This window comes from Ochotona curzoniae, unplaced genomic scaffold, assembly GCF_017591425.1.
Source record: "Ochotona curzoniae isolate NIBS_2020 unplaced genomic scaffold, NIBS_Ocur_1.0 contig_64, whole genome shotgun sequence".
NCBI classification, from domain to species: Eukaryota; Metazoa; Chordata; class Mammalia; order Lagomorpha; family Ochotonidae; genus Ochotona; species Ochotona curzoniae.
Window position 1 is genome coordinate 28,584,395 of NW_024466502.1, and position 21,156 is coordinate 28,605,550.

Consider the following 21,156-nt stretch of genomic DNA (forward strand, 5'->3'; position numbering starts at 1 on the left):
CAAACACTTCTTTGAATAACTGTAGGTAAATGTAACAGCATGCTTAATGTAGAATTAGCCCTTGGTTAAAGTCAGATAATTATTTTGGCAAATAAGGTCATGGATTTTTAAATTTTCCTCTTAGATTGTATAAGAAATACTTCTATCATTTGGAAAAATATAAATGGTATTGCAATCAATAATATTGTAAAGTATGAGATGAGCGTATCAATTTCAGATAGGGTAAAAAGAAACAATTTACATTATCATCTAATATTCTTTTAGGAATTGCCAGGAGGTTAAGGACATACTAAAATTCATGTTTAATTATGGTATTAATTATCTCATTATTCAAAATTTAAAATAAAGTCTCAACTTAAAATTATGTCACTTAAAAACCTCTCCATAAAATCCTTTGTAAAAATGTGTGAGTTAGGGCCTGGCACAACAGCCTAGTGACTAAATCCTCACCTTGCCCCCTCTGGGATCCCATATGGGAGGGTCATGTCCTGGCTGCTGCACTTCTCAATTAGCTTTCTGCTTGTGGAATGGGTTAGCAGTAAAGGATGTCCCAAAGCCTTGGGATTCTGCACCCACCCAGGAGCACCAGAAGAAGCTCCTGGCTTCAGATGAGCTGAGCTCTGGCTGTTGTGGCCACTTGGGGAGTGAACAAATGAACTGAAGATTTTCCTCTCTTTCCCTCTGTCTTTACTCTCTGAAGATCTGCCAATGAAAACAAATTAATTAATAAATGTGTGAGTTATATGATAAATTGAGTTTTCTTTTGAATTAGGTCATAGCTATAAATTTACTTTATGAAAAGTGTCTATGCAGATACTTGAGTTTATTAACTGGATAGGACCTAAAAGACAAATAATACTTAATATAAAGCCTCTGTATGTATTTTGCATCAAAATAATCAAATTCTGAGTTTGTGCTTTAGGTTGTTATATAAATCATGTGTTTAGCATAGAGTTCTCACAGATAATATAGCATAAGTGAGTAACAGGAAACCAAAATATTTGCAGGTGAATCACAGAATACCAAGCATAAAGAATTTGAATATTGTAAATTATCAATAATCATAAACATCAAATTTAAAAAGTTAGATATTAAATCAATAATGAGATTTTTTTCAAGAATGAGAAAATTAAAAGATTTTTCATCTACTTTCTTAATTATTAAATGCCTTCAAGTAAGATGAAAACAAATACAGAATGGAACAGTGACGTATACTAATTAGACTGAAATAAGGAAGAAATCTAATATTACTAATACCTTGAATTGAAAGTATAGTCTGAGTCATTTATTCTCATAAAAGCATTGTGGAAAGATATACAAAATAAACTTACAAAAGTTTATTTCTGGTCAGTAGGGCTCACATTGCAAGCTGAAAAGATTTATTTTATTTTCATTGGAAAGGCAGATATTTACAGAGAGGAGGAGGGACAAAGAGGAAGATCTTTCATCTGATGATTCACTCCCTAAGTGGCTACCACGGCCAGAGCTGAGCCAATCCAAAGACAGGTGTCCAGAGCCTCTTCCAGGGCTTTCCCAGACCACATGCAGGGAGCTGGATGGGAAGCAGGGCTTCTGGGATTAGAACCAGTCCCCATATGGGATCCTGGTGCATATGAGGAGAGGGCTTAGCCCGTAGGCTACTGCACTAGGCCCAAATGTGATGCTATTTCTTTTAGAAAAGCATGTAAATGTATTTTACATGAACTTTCTAAGAACATATCCAATAAACTCACAGTTAGTTGAAAAATAAATGGAGAAGGATAAATGATATTGGGGGCAGGGAAAGAAAAACACTATCTATAGAATAAAATATTTTGCATTTAAAAATATACTCCATCATATTTTTCTTCTCTATACATATTTGATAATGTATTTAAAGAATATATTTATTACCCCTGTGTTCCTTATACTATGTTAGTGTAAGATTAACTACCAAAGCTGAAAGCCATAATTAAAATGAAATATTTGGTAGAATTTAGACCACCACTAATACAGCTTAATTTTTGTCATTGTTGTTAAATAATCTGATAATAATACTTAGGAGTTGGTGAACTGTAATGGTTTTATTTCATAGATCATCTTTGCTAGGAAAATAATACCATTTCTTTCATTTTATTAAATCCATGACCCACTTAAAATTCATTCAGCTTGATAATTTGCAATAATTCTGTAAGTTAAAAAAAAAAGAAAGATCAGGATTAGGAAAACAAAAAATTGTTTTGTTTCATTTTATTCATACTGTGGTTATCATTTTAATATCCTGCTTGTATCTGGTATTTATTTTCGGCCATATAGGAAGAATGCTTTTTTGTATTTCATAAACTATTTATAAAATATATACTAGCATTGGTTTATTCCCTGTTGGTGATGCAAAGGATTATAAAACATGATGTTTTCCTCATGGGATTTCCCATATAATTTAGAAGTTAAAAATAGGTCATATGGCAATTAAGAAAATATATTTAGTTAACTATATATTGAAATATATGGCTCTCATTCTAAGTGTGGGCCATAATTAAATAAGGAAATGAGTAATATGTGACAGAGTATTATGAAAGTTTTTATGAGAAATAAAGTTGAAGTCAATAATGGAAAAGTATTGGCAAGTATAATATAGTAAAAGAGAGAACTAAATCATTCGTTTAGGGGCCTGTGTTGTGCTGCAGTGCGTTAAGATGTTGCCTGCAATGTCACATAGCATACTGGAACTCCACTTCTAATCCAGCTCACTGTTACTACGCCTGGGAAGACAGCTCAGGCCCTCGTGCATAGGGCTTCGTCACCACGTGGCAGACAAGTTCCTGACTTTTGCTTTGTTCTGCCTCAGCTCAGACGTCTGCAACCATTTGGGGAGTGAGCCAGCAGTTAAAAGATTCTCCACTCTCCCACTTATCTCTGTGCCTTTAAAACAAATAGAACCCCACCCCCCCCAAAAAAAAAAACAAATAGAATTTGAGAAACTGTAAAGAGAATAGCTGGGTTAAAGTAGAGGTTCTGTATTAGAATTATTGGAAAATAAGCTATAAAATATAGGGCAAGCGTGATTATAATAGACTTTGAAAGCAGGAAAGTTTGAATTTGAAATAGCAGGCCCAGTTAGAAGTTAATGTAGATTCTTGAGAAGTGGAGCAATATATGTAAGTAATAGTAATAGTATTCTTGGTACTAGCTAGTACTCTTGATATTGATCAAGTTTGAGGACCTAATTGAAGTCCTTTGTGAATGCTAACTCATTTTGTATGGAAGGAAAAAGAAACCTTTAATGTTCCCCCCTTTTTTTTAAAGAACCTAGGATGAGGAAATTAAGACAATTCATTCATGTTACACAGTCGATAATGGCAGAAATAGAATTGAAAGCCAGACTATCTGAGTAAAGCCTTAACTTCTACAGTAGAAGGACTATTGTAATTCAGAACGCTAGCGTTCTGGAATAGACACAGAAGAAAATTAGTCAATGAACTGAAAAACTGTTCTGATTATTCCAGACATCAAACAAGGGCTAGAAGAATGTAAAAAGATGAACTGAGATATATATTTGAAGAATGCTGTCCTAACTCGGGTTCCCAGGGAACAGAGTGAGTGAGCTTGGATTTCAGCTAAGACAAATCGGAAGCAGAGGAAGGATAGAGGCTTGTCGCATCTGTATCTCTCAGGAGTGTCTGAAACGCGACTTGCTACGGTGTTAGGTTCATTCTGAATCGAGGGGCAGAGTTTTATATCTCGATTCTGTCGGTTGTTATCATTGGAATCACTCGGAGTGTTGCAGCTGGGTGTGTCTGTGATGATTTGGGAAGAAAGTAAAAGGTAAAGGAGCTCATAAATTTCCAAGGATTCAAACAGGTGCTCATGGAGCAAGTACCATGTTCTCAACAGCAGCATTTTGTTGCTGTTGGCTGTTACCATCACGGCCGCTGGGGGCACGCGTGTTCCTGATAAAAGAGCAATGAGGAGTTACAATTGGATAAGAAAGATGGATTTTGTCTTATATTTGGCATAAGCTACGAAACAGAATCATTGTGATAATTTTACAAGTTTTGCTATGGAATGTTGGCTGTGTACCTCTAAGAAATAGGAAAGGGCAACTGAAAGGAAGTCTGAGTAGGGAGACTTTGGGCTGTCTTTAAGCACAGTGAAATGCTGCCGGAATATTGATGAGCAGTTTCTAAAGGCCTTTGAGATACAAGATTAGATGACAAAACCACCATCACAACAGTGATTACAGGATTGCTCAAAAATGAATCTGAAACAGTGAATGTTGAGGTGAGAGTCAGAAGCCTGAACAAAACCTGCGGCAATGAGAGGGTCAGGACACAGGAGTCAGAGAAGAAATCACTGAATTAGAGGTAAGCTGAGATAAGAAAGCCTGCAGTGCTTTAGCTAGAAAGCAGAGTTAGAGGAGTAGTGGGAGGTCAATAATGTCAAACACCATAATAAACTGAAGTGGAACTCAGAAAAGTTTAATAGATTAGGGAGGAAAGAAATGTGTCCAAACCTCAAAAGAGAATAATTCCAAAGTGGCCGCATTCATACACTCATACACATGCATCCCTACACGCCTTGCCCCTGCCTCTCTTGAATTAACAGAAGTTAAATATGTGCATATAAAGATGTTAATTTCTTTATGAATTAAGCCCCTCTTTAAAAAAAATCTAATTCAAATCTTATGAGCCACTAAATCTAAGTGCAAGATAAACTTCCCTGCACTTCTTTTACTGACTTAGCAGTATTTTGCACCACATTGTTGATGGCTAAAATTTAATGTAATGATTTAAAGTTGTGTAACTTAGGATACAAAATATTTAGCTCTGTGGGATGTAGCAGTGCTGAACACATAGTATTTATGGGTAGCTACAAACCTGTTAAATTTATGTAGGGATACTTTTTTTTTTTCTTGGTAGGAATATAGAGGCCTCTCTTGTTTACAAAAGCATATGTCATGCAAAGCTATATTTAGTGTTTTTGAATATGATGATTATTTAACAGTGGCTTATCATATTGATATGATTTCAAAACCTGATATCTACCTTAATAGTTCTATCATGGAGTAGATATGTTATTAACTAAAGAACATAGGACTAATATGCTATTAACTAACTTAGCTAACAATTGAATGCATAAAAGACCAGTTAACATATATTTTTGCACATTATCTTAGGCATTTACTATTAAGTACTTCAAAACTTGGATACCTTAAGGTACTTTTTAAATGAGTGTGTTATATACTGAAGCAATGTTTTCCAGTTCAAAGAAAGAATGTTTTGGTTTAAGTAAAATCTTTTTTATGCCTTTAACTTGATGTGGAAGATAAAATATATAGCAGATAATACACCAAGATAATTTTTAGAAAATACTTTTGACTGGAAAACTAGGACAATTTTCATATACTGATGCCTTGCCTTCCTTCTTTGTTTTCCCTGAATTGTTAGTAGAAAAAAAAATCACTCAGGAGTTGGTACCGTGACATAGTAGACTGGCCCATTGTCTGTGGCATCAGTAGCCCCATGGGCACTGATTTGAATCCTGGCTGCCCCAACTTTGATTGAGCTCCCTGCTAATGGCCTGGGAAAACAGAAGAAGATGACCCAAGTTCTTAGAATCTTGCCTTCACTTTGAAGACCTGGAGGAAGAGCCTGACCTCTGGCTCTGGATGACCCAGCTCTGGCTATTGTTGGGACATGTTGGGAGTGATATGGAGGATGGAAGATCTTTCTGTCTGTCTTTCCTTCTCTTTCTAGCTCTAATACAATTATATATTTTATTTTAAAAGCATATCCTATTTTGTGAATAATGCTACTATGAACACGGGTGTACAAATTTGTACTTGAACACTTATTTTTATTTCTTTGGAATGTATAACAAGGAATGGAATTCTGGGTGACCTCGTAATTTTAGATTTTGCTTATTAAGGAATTGCTGGGCTGGTACTGAGGTATGACAAGTTAAGCCACTGCCTACAACAATGGCATCTTTTATGAGTATGAGTTGGAGTCCCAGCTGCTCCACTTCTTATCAAGCGCTTTGGTACGGAGCCTGGGAAGGCAACAGAGGATGGCACAGATGCTTGGGCCCTGCGTCTACATGGGAGACCTTGAAAAATCTCCTGGCTCCTGGCCTTGACCTGACCCAACCCTGGCCACTGTGGACATTTGGGCAGTGAACCAGTGGATGGAGGATCTGTATCTCCCACTGTCTCTATAATTTTGCCATTCAAATAAATAAGCTCAATCTATTTTTTAAAGAAGAGGAATTTTCCATCTGTGTTCCACAGTAGCTACCCTGTAGCTACCCCATTCTACTGAATTTACCTTTAATGAAAAAGTATTTTAAGGCAATATATATATACATATCCTAAGTTTACTTTTATTTTGCTTAAATATATAAACATCATTGGACCTGGTGTGATGGCTCAATTGGCTAAATCCACCCCTTGCAAGTGCAGGGATCCCATATGGACACTGGTTTGGTTTGTGTCCCAGCTGCTCCTTTTCCCATCCAGTTTCCTGTTTGTTACCTGGGAAAACAGCAAAAGATGTCCCACATCCTTGAGATCCTGCACCCAGATAAGAGGCTGAGAAGATGCTTCTGGCTCCCGGCTTCAAATAGGTTTAGTTCTGGCTCTTGTGGCCACTTGTGGCATGAAGCAGTAGACAGAAGATCTTTTCTCTTCATCTCCTTCTCTCTGTAGATCTGCCACTCTAGTAAAAATAGGTAAATCTTAAAAAAAATAATAATACATCATCATTACAGTTAACTCATTCAACACTTACCAATCAGATTGAAGCAATTGCATATTTCATTTGCCAGCCCTGTATTATTTTTCTCAAATGAGCCAGCCCTTAATGTGCATAATATACATAGGGCATAAATGCACACACAGAAAAAAAAGCTGTAGTTCTCTCTTTTATTGTCAGAACAAGTAACTTATATTGGAAACTCCAGTTGAAATTCATTGTCATGGTATTCTTAACTTCTTTATCTTTTCATATGTGTTATTTCATTCTCAATCAGTTGGTGTCATTCTTCATAGAATCTCAAAGATGCACTCATTTCCTCTATCCCCATAGAAGGTAAAGGAGTTTCTGAGCCTCTAGCCAAAAGAAATATAAAAAAAATAACCATAACAGTACACATTTCCCCTTTTTTTGTAAAAACAATAGATTGTCCATCCAAATGTTTTACTTATTCTTTTTAGTGTTCACACTTCCACTTAGGATGTTAAAGTCTGTTGAATTATTTAACTACATTCAAGCAACAAAAGGCACTCAATAACAGAATCATATGCTTCTTATTAACTTAATGTTTAATATATTGACTTAAAATTTTAATTTCCATCATAGTCAAAAAATTGTTGACTATAATAAGAGGAGTTCAACAGATAAAAAATAAAACAAAAATTATGTTAAGAAAACAACAAAAATGGTTACTATTTACAAATAATAGGATGTGTTTTTGCTCATATGAAGTAATTTGAAATAGTCACAAAACTAGTAAAACCATTTTTCTGTTTAAAGTAATCAAAAAGCTGTAGTTTTACCAACAACAAGCAAAACAGACAAAAGAACAAAACGTGAAAAATTAAAAGCCATGCTCCCCTAGGGTCTACATTTTTGAGGAAGATTCAATGTCTACTATATAATTGAAATTTACAATATAAAGAAAGTCAGGAGAATAGAGTTCGTGGTTTTAAAAATTTCAAAATTTATTTAAAAGTTGCATTGAATTGTTGACATACCTGTAGGTACCCTGAAACTCTGAGGTACCCTAAAAATCTGATATGTTAATAAATTCCTTTAAATATTATGATGCATAAAAATAAGTAAGAAGGAAATGATATTTCAGAAACAGAAATATGCTTTCAGGACTCAAGTACCAGATACATAAAAGGGCCACCATAATTCTAAAGACTTCTCCCACAAATAAAAATTTATAAGTTTATAAAAATGGGATAAATGATTCTCATCCATAAGGATAAATCCTGGCTGAAAGGATAACCATTAAAATGATAGGAGAGAGCCTGACGTGGTAGTCTAGCAGCTAAGGTCTTCACTTTGCATATGCCAGGATCCCATGTGAGCTCTGGTTCCTGTCCCTGCGGCCGCATTTCCCATCCAGCTCCCTGCTTGTGGCCTGGGAAAGCTATGGAAGACAGCCCAAAGCCTTGGGATCCTGCAGCCACATGGGAGACCCGGGAGAAGCTCCAGGCTCCTGGCTTCAGATCGGTTCAGTCCTGGCCGTTGCAGCCATTTGTGGAGTGAATCACTTCTGGATGAAGATTTTCCTCTCTGTCTCTCCTCTTCTCTGTATATCTGACTTTCCAATAAATATAAATAAATCTTTTAAAAAATGATGGAAAAATGCAGGACAACCCTCTGTGGCTGAAAGTTAGTTGGTAATAAAAAAGTAAATGCATTGGTTGGTAAAACAATTATTTTTTTCCCCTGTGCATTGCATTCTGGCTGACGCTTGGTGCTTATATGCTTCTTGAACTAAAGTAGACTCTGTGACTCTTTCAGGCTTGTTCTGAGTTCAGTATCCGACTATTTTGCGGCAATGTTTACAAGTGATGTTTGTGAAGCTAAGCAAGAGGAGATCAAGATGGAAGGCATAGACCCAAATGCCCTGTGGGATCTAGTCCAGTTTGCATATACAGGTACAGTAAAAAAAATCACAACAAATTACTAATTTCTTATGAATTTCAGCTTTCTTTAAACACAGAATTTGAAACGTTTAAAACAAAATGAAAAAAAAAAAAAACCCTAGTGTATATATTTGTATTCAAGTAAACCCTGTCTAGTGGAGAAAAAAATTCAGATTAACTGTTTATCACTCTGGAAAGAACTCATGTGCAGATACACACACACACACACACACACACACAGAACTCCCTTTCACAAAGGATTTAAATATGTTTATCCAAGTAAATAAAATAGACGCATGATGGAATGAGCTTGTGATACAAGCAGAGAAGACATAAATGGTTTAAGCAGTTTCACTCTGACAATATTTGCTCAGGAAATTAGGAGGTAAATATAGTCTTATGTGTCTCCGTTTTGAAGTCACAAGTTAAAGAAACTTACATTCCCTGTGTTGTATTTTTTTAATTTTAACATTTGACAATCAAGATATTTAGAGTTATGAAAATGGCTAACTTTGAAATGATAATCAAATAGCTTGCATTGATGTTTCTTATTGGACTTTGTACTACATTCTGTATAAATGTGTGTATGCATGTATATATGTATGTATTGATACAGTCCCATGGGCTCTGGGAGTCCCCTTTTCTCAAATCTTCTCCCCCTCTGATTTCACCTATATTATTACATTAGTATAGTCCTTCAAAAGCAGTTGTAAGTCTATTATTCTGCTACTTAAGTGTATCCTGGCATTGTACTTATGGACAGTCCCAGAGAGTCCAGCATCCTATTGTCAAGATATATCTAACAGTTTCTAACAGTAAAAATTTAGTGCACTCAAGTCATCCTTTTAACCGCACAAACCTTTGTTGAATATTGCTCAGTATTCAAAGAGTAAGTGTGGCTCTCTGGAAGACTGCTGTTACCTGCTATGCTCTTGTCCTCTAGAAATGCACGGTCCTGGTGGAGTAAAGGGCTACATGAGGAAGTAAAAAATCAAAATGTCAAATGTTATGGGGAGTTACCGGGCAGCATAGTTGTGCAGCCAATCGTACCACTGCCTTCGATGATGACTGGTGTACTGCATGGGCTTTAATTCTTGCTCCAGCTGTTCCCCATCTGGTCAAGCTTCCCCTGCTGACATGGCAAAGGCAGTGGGTGATCGCTCAAGAATGTGGGCGCCTGCCACCCACATTGGAGACCTGGGAGAAGCTCAAGGTTCTTGGTTTCAACCTGGCTTTGGCCTGGCTCAGCCCTCTCTATATATACCTATGACTTTCAGATAAGTAAACACATCTTTAAATACAATGATAGGGAGTTATAAGTATAAAACATACTGCCCAGAACATTATAATGATGTACATTCATTTATAACATTTTAATAAATTTTCAAGATCGGCAAAAGGATGGGAAACAAAATATTGTGAGTAGGACCCAACACGATGGCTCAATAAATAAATTCTCAACTTGCAAGCATTGAGATCCCATATGTAGGATGTAGGTTTGTGTGCCAGATGTTCTACTTTACTTCTAGATCCCTGCTTATAGCCTAGGAAAGCAGTAGAGGATGGCCCAAAGCCTTGGGGCATTGCACCTGTGTGGCAGACCCAGAAAAAGGTCCTGGATCCTGGCTTCAGACTGGCTCAGCTCTGGCCATGGCAGCCATTTGGAGAGTTAACCACTGGATGGAAGATTTTTCTGTCTGTCTCTCCTTCTCTCCATAAATCTGATCTGCCTTGCCAATAAAAATAGATAAATCATTAAAAAAAATACTGTGAGCAAAAAAATTCAGTTGGATGGTTGCTTGATAAAAAAAAAAATTTTAGATCCAGCATCTGATTCATTTTACTTAACTTTTTCACTTTGAAGAAATGTTTTAAAAAGATATATTTATCTATTATAAAGGAATATTTACAGAGAGAATGTGAAAGAGACAGGGAAGGTCTGTCATCTGCTAGTTCGTTGCCCAGATGGCCACAATGGGTAGATCTGAGCTAATCAGAAGATAGGATACAGGAGCTTTTCTCTGAGTCTTCCACATTGGTGCAAGGGCCCAAGGACCTGAACTATCCTTTGCTGCTCTCTCAGGCACAAGCAGAGAGCTAGATCAAAAATGGATCAGTGTGATCATGAGCTGGTGCCCAAATGGGATGCTGGTGTGTCAGGGTGGAATATGAGCCTGTTGAGCTCCCAATTTTTTCATTTTAATTCAAGAACAGGGAAGAAAGCAAGCTAGTTTGATTATAACAGCAGCAGGCTCTCAGCTTACAAAGTTGTATTTTTACAGTATTTTTAGTAACAGGAGTTGAAACAGTGGTGTTATGAATATCAGCCACTGTACCCAAGATACACTGGGACTAGAGAAAATGTGCTTTTGAGGATGTGGTTTAAATAGAGAGGGATTCTCTAACACCAATAAAATACCAAGTAAATTAATTCCTCTATGCAGTGTGTGTTGATGTGTTGGACATAATACACATTCTGAGTGCTCAAACATAAAGCAACCAGATGATGTAAAGATACAGATATTTCTTGACCTCAATTACTTTTAAATAGCACTTTGATGAAGCAAGAATGGAACAAGGCAGAATGAAACACAAAGGCAAAATTATATTTTAGGCTACTACGGTGGGGAAAAGATGTCAGAACTGAGTTTGAACTGTACTCTCTGAAACAAAGGAAGAGATAATTTTTAAGTTTTGGATGCTAATTGACTTTACCAAAGGAAAAGGAAAAGTTGTCACAGCTTTATATTCAGGGTCAAAAGCAGAGTTAAGGGAGGAAGGGACATGGGGAAAAATGATCTAATATCTGCTATTTTATTGCCTAAATGTCAGAAATAGGTGGGGCTGGTCCAGGCTGAACCCAGGAGCCTGGAATTCCATGCCAGTCTCCCACTTGGGAAACACCAATCCATGGATTTGGGTCATCTTCCACTGCCTTCCCAGGTAAGTTAGCAAGCAGCTGGATCAGAAATGGAGCAGCTGGGACTTACACTGGACCATATGGGACAGATAGAGACAGAGAGAATAAGACAAAGATTTTCCATCTGCTGGTTCTCCCCACAAATGCCTGAAACATCAAGAGCTTTGCAATGCGGAAATCAAGGGCCCATAAGACAAAATGTGTCTCTCACATCCAACAGGTGTTCACAAACTTGAGTCATCTCTTGTTTCCTCCCCAGATGTGCATTACAACAATCTGGATTGGCAACAAAGTCAGAACCAAGCTAGCCCTTTGATACATGATTTAGGCATGCCAGGTAGCATCTTAAATATTGGCCAAAACCTTGGTCTGTGCAAGAGGCTTTTATAAAAGGTCTTCCATCTTCACAAGAAAATAAAATTTAGAATTCCAAGTTTCCTAAAGTGAATGTTATATGAAGAGGGACTTGGAGACCCAGACTGAGAAGAAATTGTATCTAGAGTGGTAAAATTAAGGCAGATATTAGGACTCTGTTCAGTTTCAATTTACATGAGCTAAAAGAAAAAATGTCAAGAGACAAAACCAAATATGATCACAATCTTGTTCTATAGAATGGAAACATCACAAAGATAATATTTCCAGGATCCTCTCAGCAACAGAAAGGCATAAATCTATCACTTTCAATCTCCATGGCCAAGCAGCCTTCCATTTCTTACACATAAAATTAGGTCAAAAGACACTCAGCATCCTGCTGCACAAAGCAAGAAGGTGTTTAAGCTTCCTGCTGAATGTAATGACCTAGATTTGGTTCTTCTTTGTAAGAGATCTACAGAATAGAAAGCTGTGTTTCAGCTGCCTTACCACTCCAGCCCTTGCAACAATATTCCTATCTCCTTAGTGACAAATTATGGCTGTAAGTCTATGACAATATGCTGGATGAGCAAATAATTTACGTGGTGTTACTGGAGAAAATTGCATTCATGATATAAACTGTGGACCATATTTCTTGCTATAAGCAATATAAAAAGTTTGCAATCTTAAAAAAAAAAGGAAGAATACAGGCAATCTGTTTCTATGAGGGTTGAGCTACCAAATGACCAATAATTGAAAAAAATTAAAAACCAAGTACATCCCAGAAGGGAGAGAAAAATCAATGAGTGGAAATACACATAAAGGGTAAGCAATTTCAGAATATTTTCTTAAATTTTAAGATTTGAATGAACCAACTGTCAAGAATATGTAGTTAAATTTCAACTGAGAAACCAGTATGTTCAAAAGAGTTGGGCCAGAGTGTTTTATAATGATTTCAACAGAAACATGTCAATGATATCTGGAAAGGTCATAAGATTAGAAAGAAGCATGTGTCACTAATAAATTTGATTAACACTTGGAAATTAAGAAAAGAATAATTGGGTTGAGTGAAATGCATTTTTGAGTGAAATAAACTTCAGGGATTATAGAAGAAACTTTTAGGAATTTAAGAATTTCATTAAAATTTTTTGCTTAATAAGATGTGAAAAATACCCATTATATTTACGTTTTTCTTTGCCTCATCTAACCAATTAATGAGGAAAAAATGCATCAAATTAAATGAGAAGGAATTAAGGGATTTTAATAAGCTTCACTATGGACTAAAACAAATATTTACACTTCTGTATTTTTTCATGGGTACAAAGAATTCTTAATTACATGGATGCTCTACATTTAAAGAGGTTTGAGAAATGACATAACAAATAATTACAATTTGTTTTCTTCTTTTAGTATACACATGCTGCCCAAAAGATAGATTTAATTATTCATTCATTCATTCTTAAGAATTTGTTTATTTTTATTGGAAAGACAAATTTACAGAGATAACAGACAGAAAGATCTTCCATCCACTGGTTCACTCCTGAAGTGGTCACAAGGGCCAGAACTGAGACGATCTAAAGCTAAGAGCCAGTGGTGTTTTTTTATGTCTGCCTCACGGATGCAGGTTCCCAAGACTTTGGATGATTGTCTATTCCAATCCCAGGCCACAAGCTGAATGGGAAATGGAACAGCCATGACATGAACCAGTGTCCATATCAGATTCTGGTATGTGCAAGGTGAGGATTTAACCATCTGAAAGGCACAGTGATAGAAACAGAGGGGCCATTAGGAGAAATCTTCCATATGCTGGTTCACCCCTTAAATGATAACAGCTGGATCAGGACAAATGAAGTCAGGAGCCATGATCCTTGTCTACCAAATTTTGGCAGGAAATTAGAAAGCTGAGCTATGATCCACCGATTCCTTGGTACATTAGCAAGGGCTTAGATCAAAAGATTAAACAGGAAGAAGTGGCTTAGTCTGCAGAGCCACAGTACAAGCTCCATAAGCATATTCTTGTTATGCATACCCAATATTTCCTCATCAGATCATGGTGTGAAAGAAGATCAATATGTTAACTGTACACAGATACAAAAGTACTTAAAAATTAAATTTATTTATGACAAATATTAAAATATACAATGTTTGCTCATAATACACATTTTTCATGAACCTTTAATGGTCTTACACACACACACACACACACAGATTTTAATCCCAAGCAAAAGTTTATGCTTTTGTGAAAATAAATGAACTGAGAGTCACTGTTTTGAAGCTGTCTTCACATTGATAGACATTTCCCCACACTTATCTTTTATATAATCCTTACTTCCCAGACATACTTGAAAATGTACTGTGTTCATTGACACATACAGAAATAGAGTTCTAGAAAATATGGGAGATGGAATTGCAGGGAAACTATCGAAGTGTCAGACCCTGTGAAAGACACATAAGGACAAGGCTTGAATAGAGGACACTGTCCATCTAGTATTAACAAGAGAGGAATTAAGAAGAGGAGTAGAAAATTAAACTGCCAACTGGTTTACATTTAATCATTCTAAAGCAGTAACTTCCCTGTTTTAAAAAAATGGTTTGTGTGCCACTGAAATTAATTACCATCTGTGTACATACTAAAGGAGTATTAAGATCATTTTTGCTTACTGACAACAATTTGAATGAATTCAATACACACATGTCCTCCTTCAATATTAAAAGATGTATATCAATAATCTGAGCCTGGGTTTTATCATTTTAACTCCCGTCAGAATTTTTTATTGCAATTAAAAATTAATGAATTTCTTTTTCATTTTTATTGCAGTTTTAATTCAAGTGACATGAATTATGAAAGCCCATTTGCAGAATGTTAGTTTTAAACATTGGATTTTTACTATATGAAAAAGTCTACTTTCAATTTAAGATCTTTCTGTCTCTCCTTCTAGGTGTAATCCTGACTTTCCACTAAAAAATAAATACTTTAAAATCTAATAAAATCAATAACATAAATATGTATTGTCTTTATAGTTCTTTTGGAAGTAATCTTTGAGTGTGTGGATGCATGTGTGCATGAAATATAAAAACACAAGTCTGAAAATTTGGAACGAGTTTATAGGAAATTATTGTATCAAATGCATCATAAAATTCAAACTTAATAAATAATGCTATAATAAAAATAGACTATTTTAACATAATGGCCAAGTTAACATATGTGTCCTAAGTCTGGTACACAGTTTAACAAACTATTATTTAAATTAAAGTTTTGGATAATTTTTTATATAATTCCTCTCATTTTTCTTAAAAGCATATTTTTGGGTGCTAAATGGCAAGTACTAGGGAATAAATACCATAGAAGTAGTTGGAGTTAAAACACAAATCTGGAGTTGAAAGAGAGATTAAGCCTCTTATAATCAACATTGAGGAACGTTACACATGTTTGTGCATGTTCCTCAAAAGGATGTTTAGATATTCTAGGCTTCTGCATACAAAATAATTGCCTGCTCTTTTCAAATCATCTATGCAGAAGGCAGATTTAAAGCAATTCAAGAGTCTGAGCTAGTGAGAAGTTAGCTTTATCACTCTATTGAATTTCAAAGAGAAATGCAGATGAAAAATAGAAAAATAATGTTCTTCATAGAAGCTACATTTTTATAGGGCTTTCCATGGCTTTTTGTGACATTTCTAATAGTGGAACTCTGTTACGCCTGGAACTCTGACATATGTGTACTTCTCAACATCTATAAACTTTGCAATTATTGTGACTGGAAGGTATGGAATATACAACTTGAAAAATAATGAGCCTTGGAGCCAGCACTGTGGTTCACCGGGTTAAGCTGTCACCTGGAACACCTGCCTTGCTTATTGTCACAGATTTGAGTCTCAGCTGCTTAACATTCTCTCTCTCTGTCACATGGTCCTAAAAATCCTTACATTTTAATAAGCTCCAAGATTACAGAATTTCATAGTTAAATTCATGCTCTGTTTCCTAAAACAAGCTTGTTGTGATTTTAAAGAAAGCAACCAACATTTTCCTCCTGACAGCAGAAAAAAGAGCCAAGAGGACTCATAATACATTGACAACAAGGTATTATTTTATGTCATCTAACATTTTAACTTTAGTAAAAAAACAAACAAAAAAAAGTTTTAGTAACAAATGAAAAATTATGTAATCCTCCTGCTAAAGATTATGAAGTGATAGAAACTAATTTACTTAATTTTTCTTTTTAAATTCATTTGTCTTTTAAAAATCCTATGAATTTACTAAACCAAACACCCAGACTCCTGGTCCAATCATAATCAGGGTTAGCGGAAGCTTAATGAAAGGTATTCTATCTAGTAATGGAGTGATACACCTCGAAACAGTCCAAATCAAGGCAAGTGTCGGCCCTATTGGTTAAGACACACCTTGAAAGCCCATGTCCCATATCGTGTCAGAGTGCCTACATTCTCACCCCACCCCCCGCCATCTCCCAGCTCTGCACCTGACAGCAGCTTCCTGCTGAAGTGCCAGGTGATGGCTCAGGTATTGAGGTCCATACCACCCACAAGGAAATGAGCCTGGCCCAGCCCCATTTTGAATTTCTGGCCATTTGAGGAGTGAACAGCAAAGGATCTTTCTGTCTCTATTTCAGACTTTCACATGAAATAAATTTAAGAAAAAACTGAGCTTTGTCAAAGTAATCAAAATAAAAAATATCTGAGAAATGGTTGCAGTCAAGAATTATTTGAGGACAGAAATAAGATGCAGTATCCTGAATGAGATACTAGTACAGAAAAAAACAACATGTTAAAAACAGGAAATATGAACCAAATATTGATTTTAGTTACTAATAATGTAGCAATGTTTGTTGATTAATGCAACACACATACCACACTAACCTAAGACGTTAACAGCTGGGGAAACTAAGTATATACTATATGTGAAATATCTGCAAAATTTTTGCGATTTTCTCTAAACATTTATATTATTACATACACTGTATTTGTAACTGCTTATGAGTTAATAAAAATATCAGTTTGGAAGTTTGTTTTAGTTTCTAGAATGACAATCATATTATTATTATTTTTTTAATTTTCATTCTAGAGAAAGTGATGAGAGTTGAATAGATAACATTAATTTACTCCCTGAGGTTTCATATATAGGTTTTGTATTTGTCTCATAAAATGCATGTTTCTAGCATATTAGTTTTGGGGAGCACTATGATCAATATAATTGATTTTAGAAATGAAAAACGGTAACACCAGAAGTGTTAGGAGTGACACTTTCAGTGTAGTTGAGAAAATCAGCTGAGAATGTATCTGTTTCCTGAAGATATTTTGGTTCATTAAATTGATTAATCCTGGACACCATTTTCCTTTGGATCTCTAAACATAGATGGTAAATAATTGTTGTATTTGAAAAAAAATCCTAAGAATTTTCTTTTTAAAATCATAGTTATTTTAAGTTTAAACTCTTAATTATCTTTCATTTCACATAGCTCTGTTATTTTAAGTTGATTTTGCAATATTTAAGTGGAATAATTTAGTTTTCCTCTTAGTAATTCTATTTAAAAACATTATGCTTTGAAAGATTGAATGCAATTGTCAGATTATTATATTTTTCATTAACAGCATCAATGACTAATTAAAATTAACTTCTAAGTCAAATACTCTACAGATTTTTGCTCTTTAAGTATGTCCCTGAAATAGCCAGGTTGTGGATGCAAGGAAAGATGTCATGCATGAAAACAGTACAATTTATATTCATTCAAAATAAACTCTCACTAATATTCATCTTGTGCCATTTGGGTTTTGGCAGTGGAAACTTTTCTTGGATATATTCTAAGATAAAAAAGTAGAACATTTAAGAAAATAAAAGAACATTTTAAATTTTTTAAAACATCGATCATAGCCCCCAAATTTATCTCCGAGTATATCAATAAGTAACTTCTAGAAACTGCTCCATGTATAACCTGTGAACATACATTCTTTTCTTTTTCAAAGGCAAAGAATGGAAGAGACTATTAAAGTCTTGCTTAAGTATCTACGTAGCTGAGTATTAGCCCAATATTTGCATTTTTACTAAATAATTATTTAAATAAATACCTTTAATATTCTGTGATTTATTACTTTTATAAACTATATCAATTAATATCACTGATAACATTTTTTCAAAAATCTCTAAAATCATTGTGGTTTCCTCATGATATTGTGGGAAGTATGAAGTATAAATGACACAAAGAATTTTGTTTCTGTAGGTGAATATTGCCTCTGCTTAACTTACTTACTGTTCTCTTCAGTTTTATAGTGCTTCTTAATATCTGAGTAATTGGCTCCTTGCAAATTAGTTACACCTTATAATTTTAAATAATAATTTTTTAGTAACAAAGTTTCCCTACTTTATATTGAAGAGAAAATAGAGCTGTTTAATTAGATCTTAATATATTTTAACTTATCTTAAATTTTACTCTTCTCAGTCTCTTCCAATCCAGTGTCTTCAATATATCTCATTCTCTATTTCTCTTTCTCCTCCTCCTCTTCCTCTTCTTTTTTTTTCACCAGATTTCTTACCTCCCTTAGAAGAATGCTCTAGATTCCTTTGTTGTCTTGCTCTCTCAGTGAAACTCATAAATAAAATATAGTACACTTTGCCTATTAAACATGTTAAGTTACAGATGAAATACCATGCTTGCATGGAAAGCTATCCCTCATTCAAGAGACTATTCATTAATTATGAACACAAACGTTTCTTTAAAAGAGAGAAATCTTGCAGATACTGTCTTGAACAAGGGGGCAAACTTACCACCACCAACAATGGAACACACTGACTTCTGAACGGGCAGAGAAGACTGCAGGATCACTTGTTTGGTTAAAAGGATTCAGCAAACCTAATAATGGAAAAAATGATAAAGCAAATCTAATGGGAGAAATTCTATAAAGCAGGTCGCCTGAATTCTTGACTGATAAAAATATCATGAATAGAAAGAAAATGGCTGGGAAAATGTTTCAGACTTGAAGATGAGAGAAACGGGAGTGGAATGAGTGATCTTTGATTGTATCAGTAGTCAATAATTTTGTGCAAGGTTAAGAAACTAAGTATCTTCTTTAAAATTTGTGCCCATTGCCATTTCTCTATATCATTCATTGATAAGAACAACAAAATAGAAAATGACCAAAAGGATGTAAATGCTACAGAAAATTTTAACCATGAGTGAAGGGAGTCAAAATACACAACAGTTCACAAAATGCACATGTCAATTTATATGCAATTATTAATATACACAGTTTTTTCAATATTCACTCACAAATAGATCATTCAGTATTCACTTACAAATACAGATTTTTCATAAGCTTATAAATTTTCTACTCCCTTAACCTTGACAACATATAATTTGACTCTTATTTTCTCTCTTGTTTTTAAATTTCATGACCAAAACAAATTGTTATTACCACTAAAGCATATAGAGACAATTTAGTTGAAACTGAATATATGGGGCCCGGAGCGGTGGCTCAGTGGTTAAGTCCTCGCCTTGCACGCCCCGGATCCCATATGGGCGCCGGTTCTAATCCCGGCAGCCCCGCTTCCCTTCCAGCTCCCTGCCTGTGGCCTGGGAAAGCAGTTGAGGACGGCCCAAAGCTTTGGGACCCTGCACCCGCGTGGGAGACCCGGAAGAGGCTCCTGGCTTCGGATCGGCATAGTATCGGCCCGTTGCGGCTCACTTGGGGAGTGAATCATCGGATGGAAGATCTTCCTCTCTGTCTCTCCTCTCTGTATATCCGCCTTTCCAATAAAAAATAATAAAAATAAATCTTTAAAAAAAAAAAAGAAACTGAATATATGTTTTGGGGGATTATAAACTACCTGAAGTGAGAAAGATCAAATACGTAAAACAATTGCTGTCCTGTAGCTGATTGTAGTTATTCCGAATATCAACTGAGGTTCAGATGATTTTTAGTAAGTTGGCCTGATGCTTTGCATAACAGGATGGTACCTATAATTTGTATGTTTAAAACAGAGTTTCGTGATTCACTTACATTTAGGTTGCTTGGAGTTGAAGGAAGACACTATTGAAAATCTCCTTGCTGCAGCGTGCCTTCTCCAGCTTCCTCAAGTAGTCGAAGTGTGCTGCCACTTCCTCATGAAGCTTTTGCACCCATCCAACTGCCTAGGAATCCGAGCATTCGCAGATGCTCAGGGATGCATTGAGCTAATGAAGGTGGCCCACAGCTACACAATGGTAGGAAAATTTAATATCCTAGTAAGATACATATGGTATATTTTTGTTTGAGGATATGTTAGGGGGTATAATTTCTGAGGAAAAAGTATATAGAAAGGGCTTTACTATTATTTTTGTTTTGTTTTGTTTTGTTTTGTTAGATGATACCTCAATTCTTCTTTAAATTTAGTACTAGCACAAGTATTCTGTTTTGTCCACATCTACAGCTGCTATTCTGTTTTCCAATATCTCCACCTTTCCATGCTTTAATTGGTAAGGACACAGTTGCATGCTTTCTGGAGCAAATGACCTTCAAGTTATAATATGCATTGTATAGCATTTATTTGTATGAACAATGTTAGATTTTAAAACTCCTGGGAGCTTCTGTATAAAGAAAAATATGTTGAATGCTATTATTAGGATAGTCAGTTGTGAGCTTTATCAAATTTCTCTAGCTTAAGAAAAGAACTGATCTAAAATACCTCACATTGCAATTATTATTTATTTCAAGATTCCTGTAATGAAACTCAACATTTTTGAAATCGCTAACATAAATTAACTGCTTAAAAATAGCTACCAATCTGAAAGTTTCAGTATTATTTTCATTTTATTATTTAATCTTTAAGTTGATCAGTAAATTAGATGAAAATATAAAAATGAAACAGGTTGATAAATGGTTTACAATTGGATTGATAAATCCTTCTTTAGAAATATTTTATGAACGGGCACGGTACTACTGTTGAGATTATGAGTAGCACACAATAACCAGTGTAAACAAAAAACTTCATGAGCCAAAATATCAAAGTCCAACTGCTATCATTTAATTAGGCACATTTCATTACCATTAGTAGATTCTGGCTTAATTACATTGATGAAAAATATGCATCCTTATCCAGTGGGACAGCAGACCCTTCTGGTGTAATTCGGAGTTATTACTTAGGTAATAATGTTTTCCTTGCAGCTGCTTGGATTCTGTCTTGATTTGTCAAACAATAACAATGATGTACTTTCTCTGGAACTGGAACCTTTGAAGCAAATATTGTACAGGAAAATATACT

The 21,156-nt window shown here is 35.2% G+C and overlaps 1 protein-coding gene across 2 annotated transcripts in view; it reads left to right on the forward strand.

Annotated features, from left to right (window-relative positions):
* The window catches only part of KLHL1 (kelch like family member 1), a 206,694-nt gene that overhangs the window by 72,191 nt on the left and 113,347 nt on the right, over positions 1-21,156 (forward strand). For both annotated transcript variants that reach the window (XM_040991032.1, XM_040991033.1), the window contains 2 exons: positions 8,514-8,650; positions 19,923-20,119. In XM_040991032.1, coding sequence (XP_040846966.1) covers positions 8,514-8,650; positions 19,923-20,119 — 334 coding nt within the window. The remainder of the gene's footprint in view (positions 1-8,513; positions 8,651-19,922; positions 20,120-21,156) is intronic.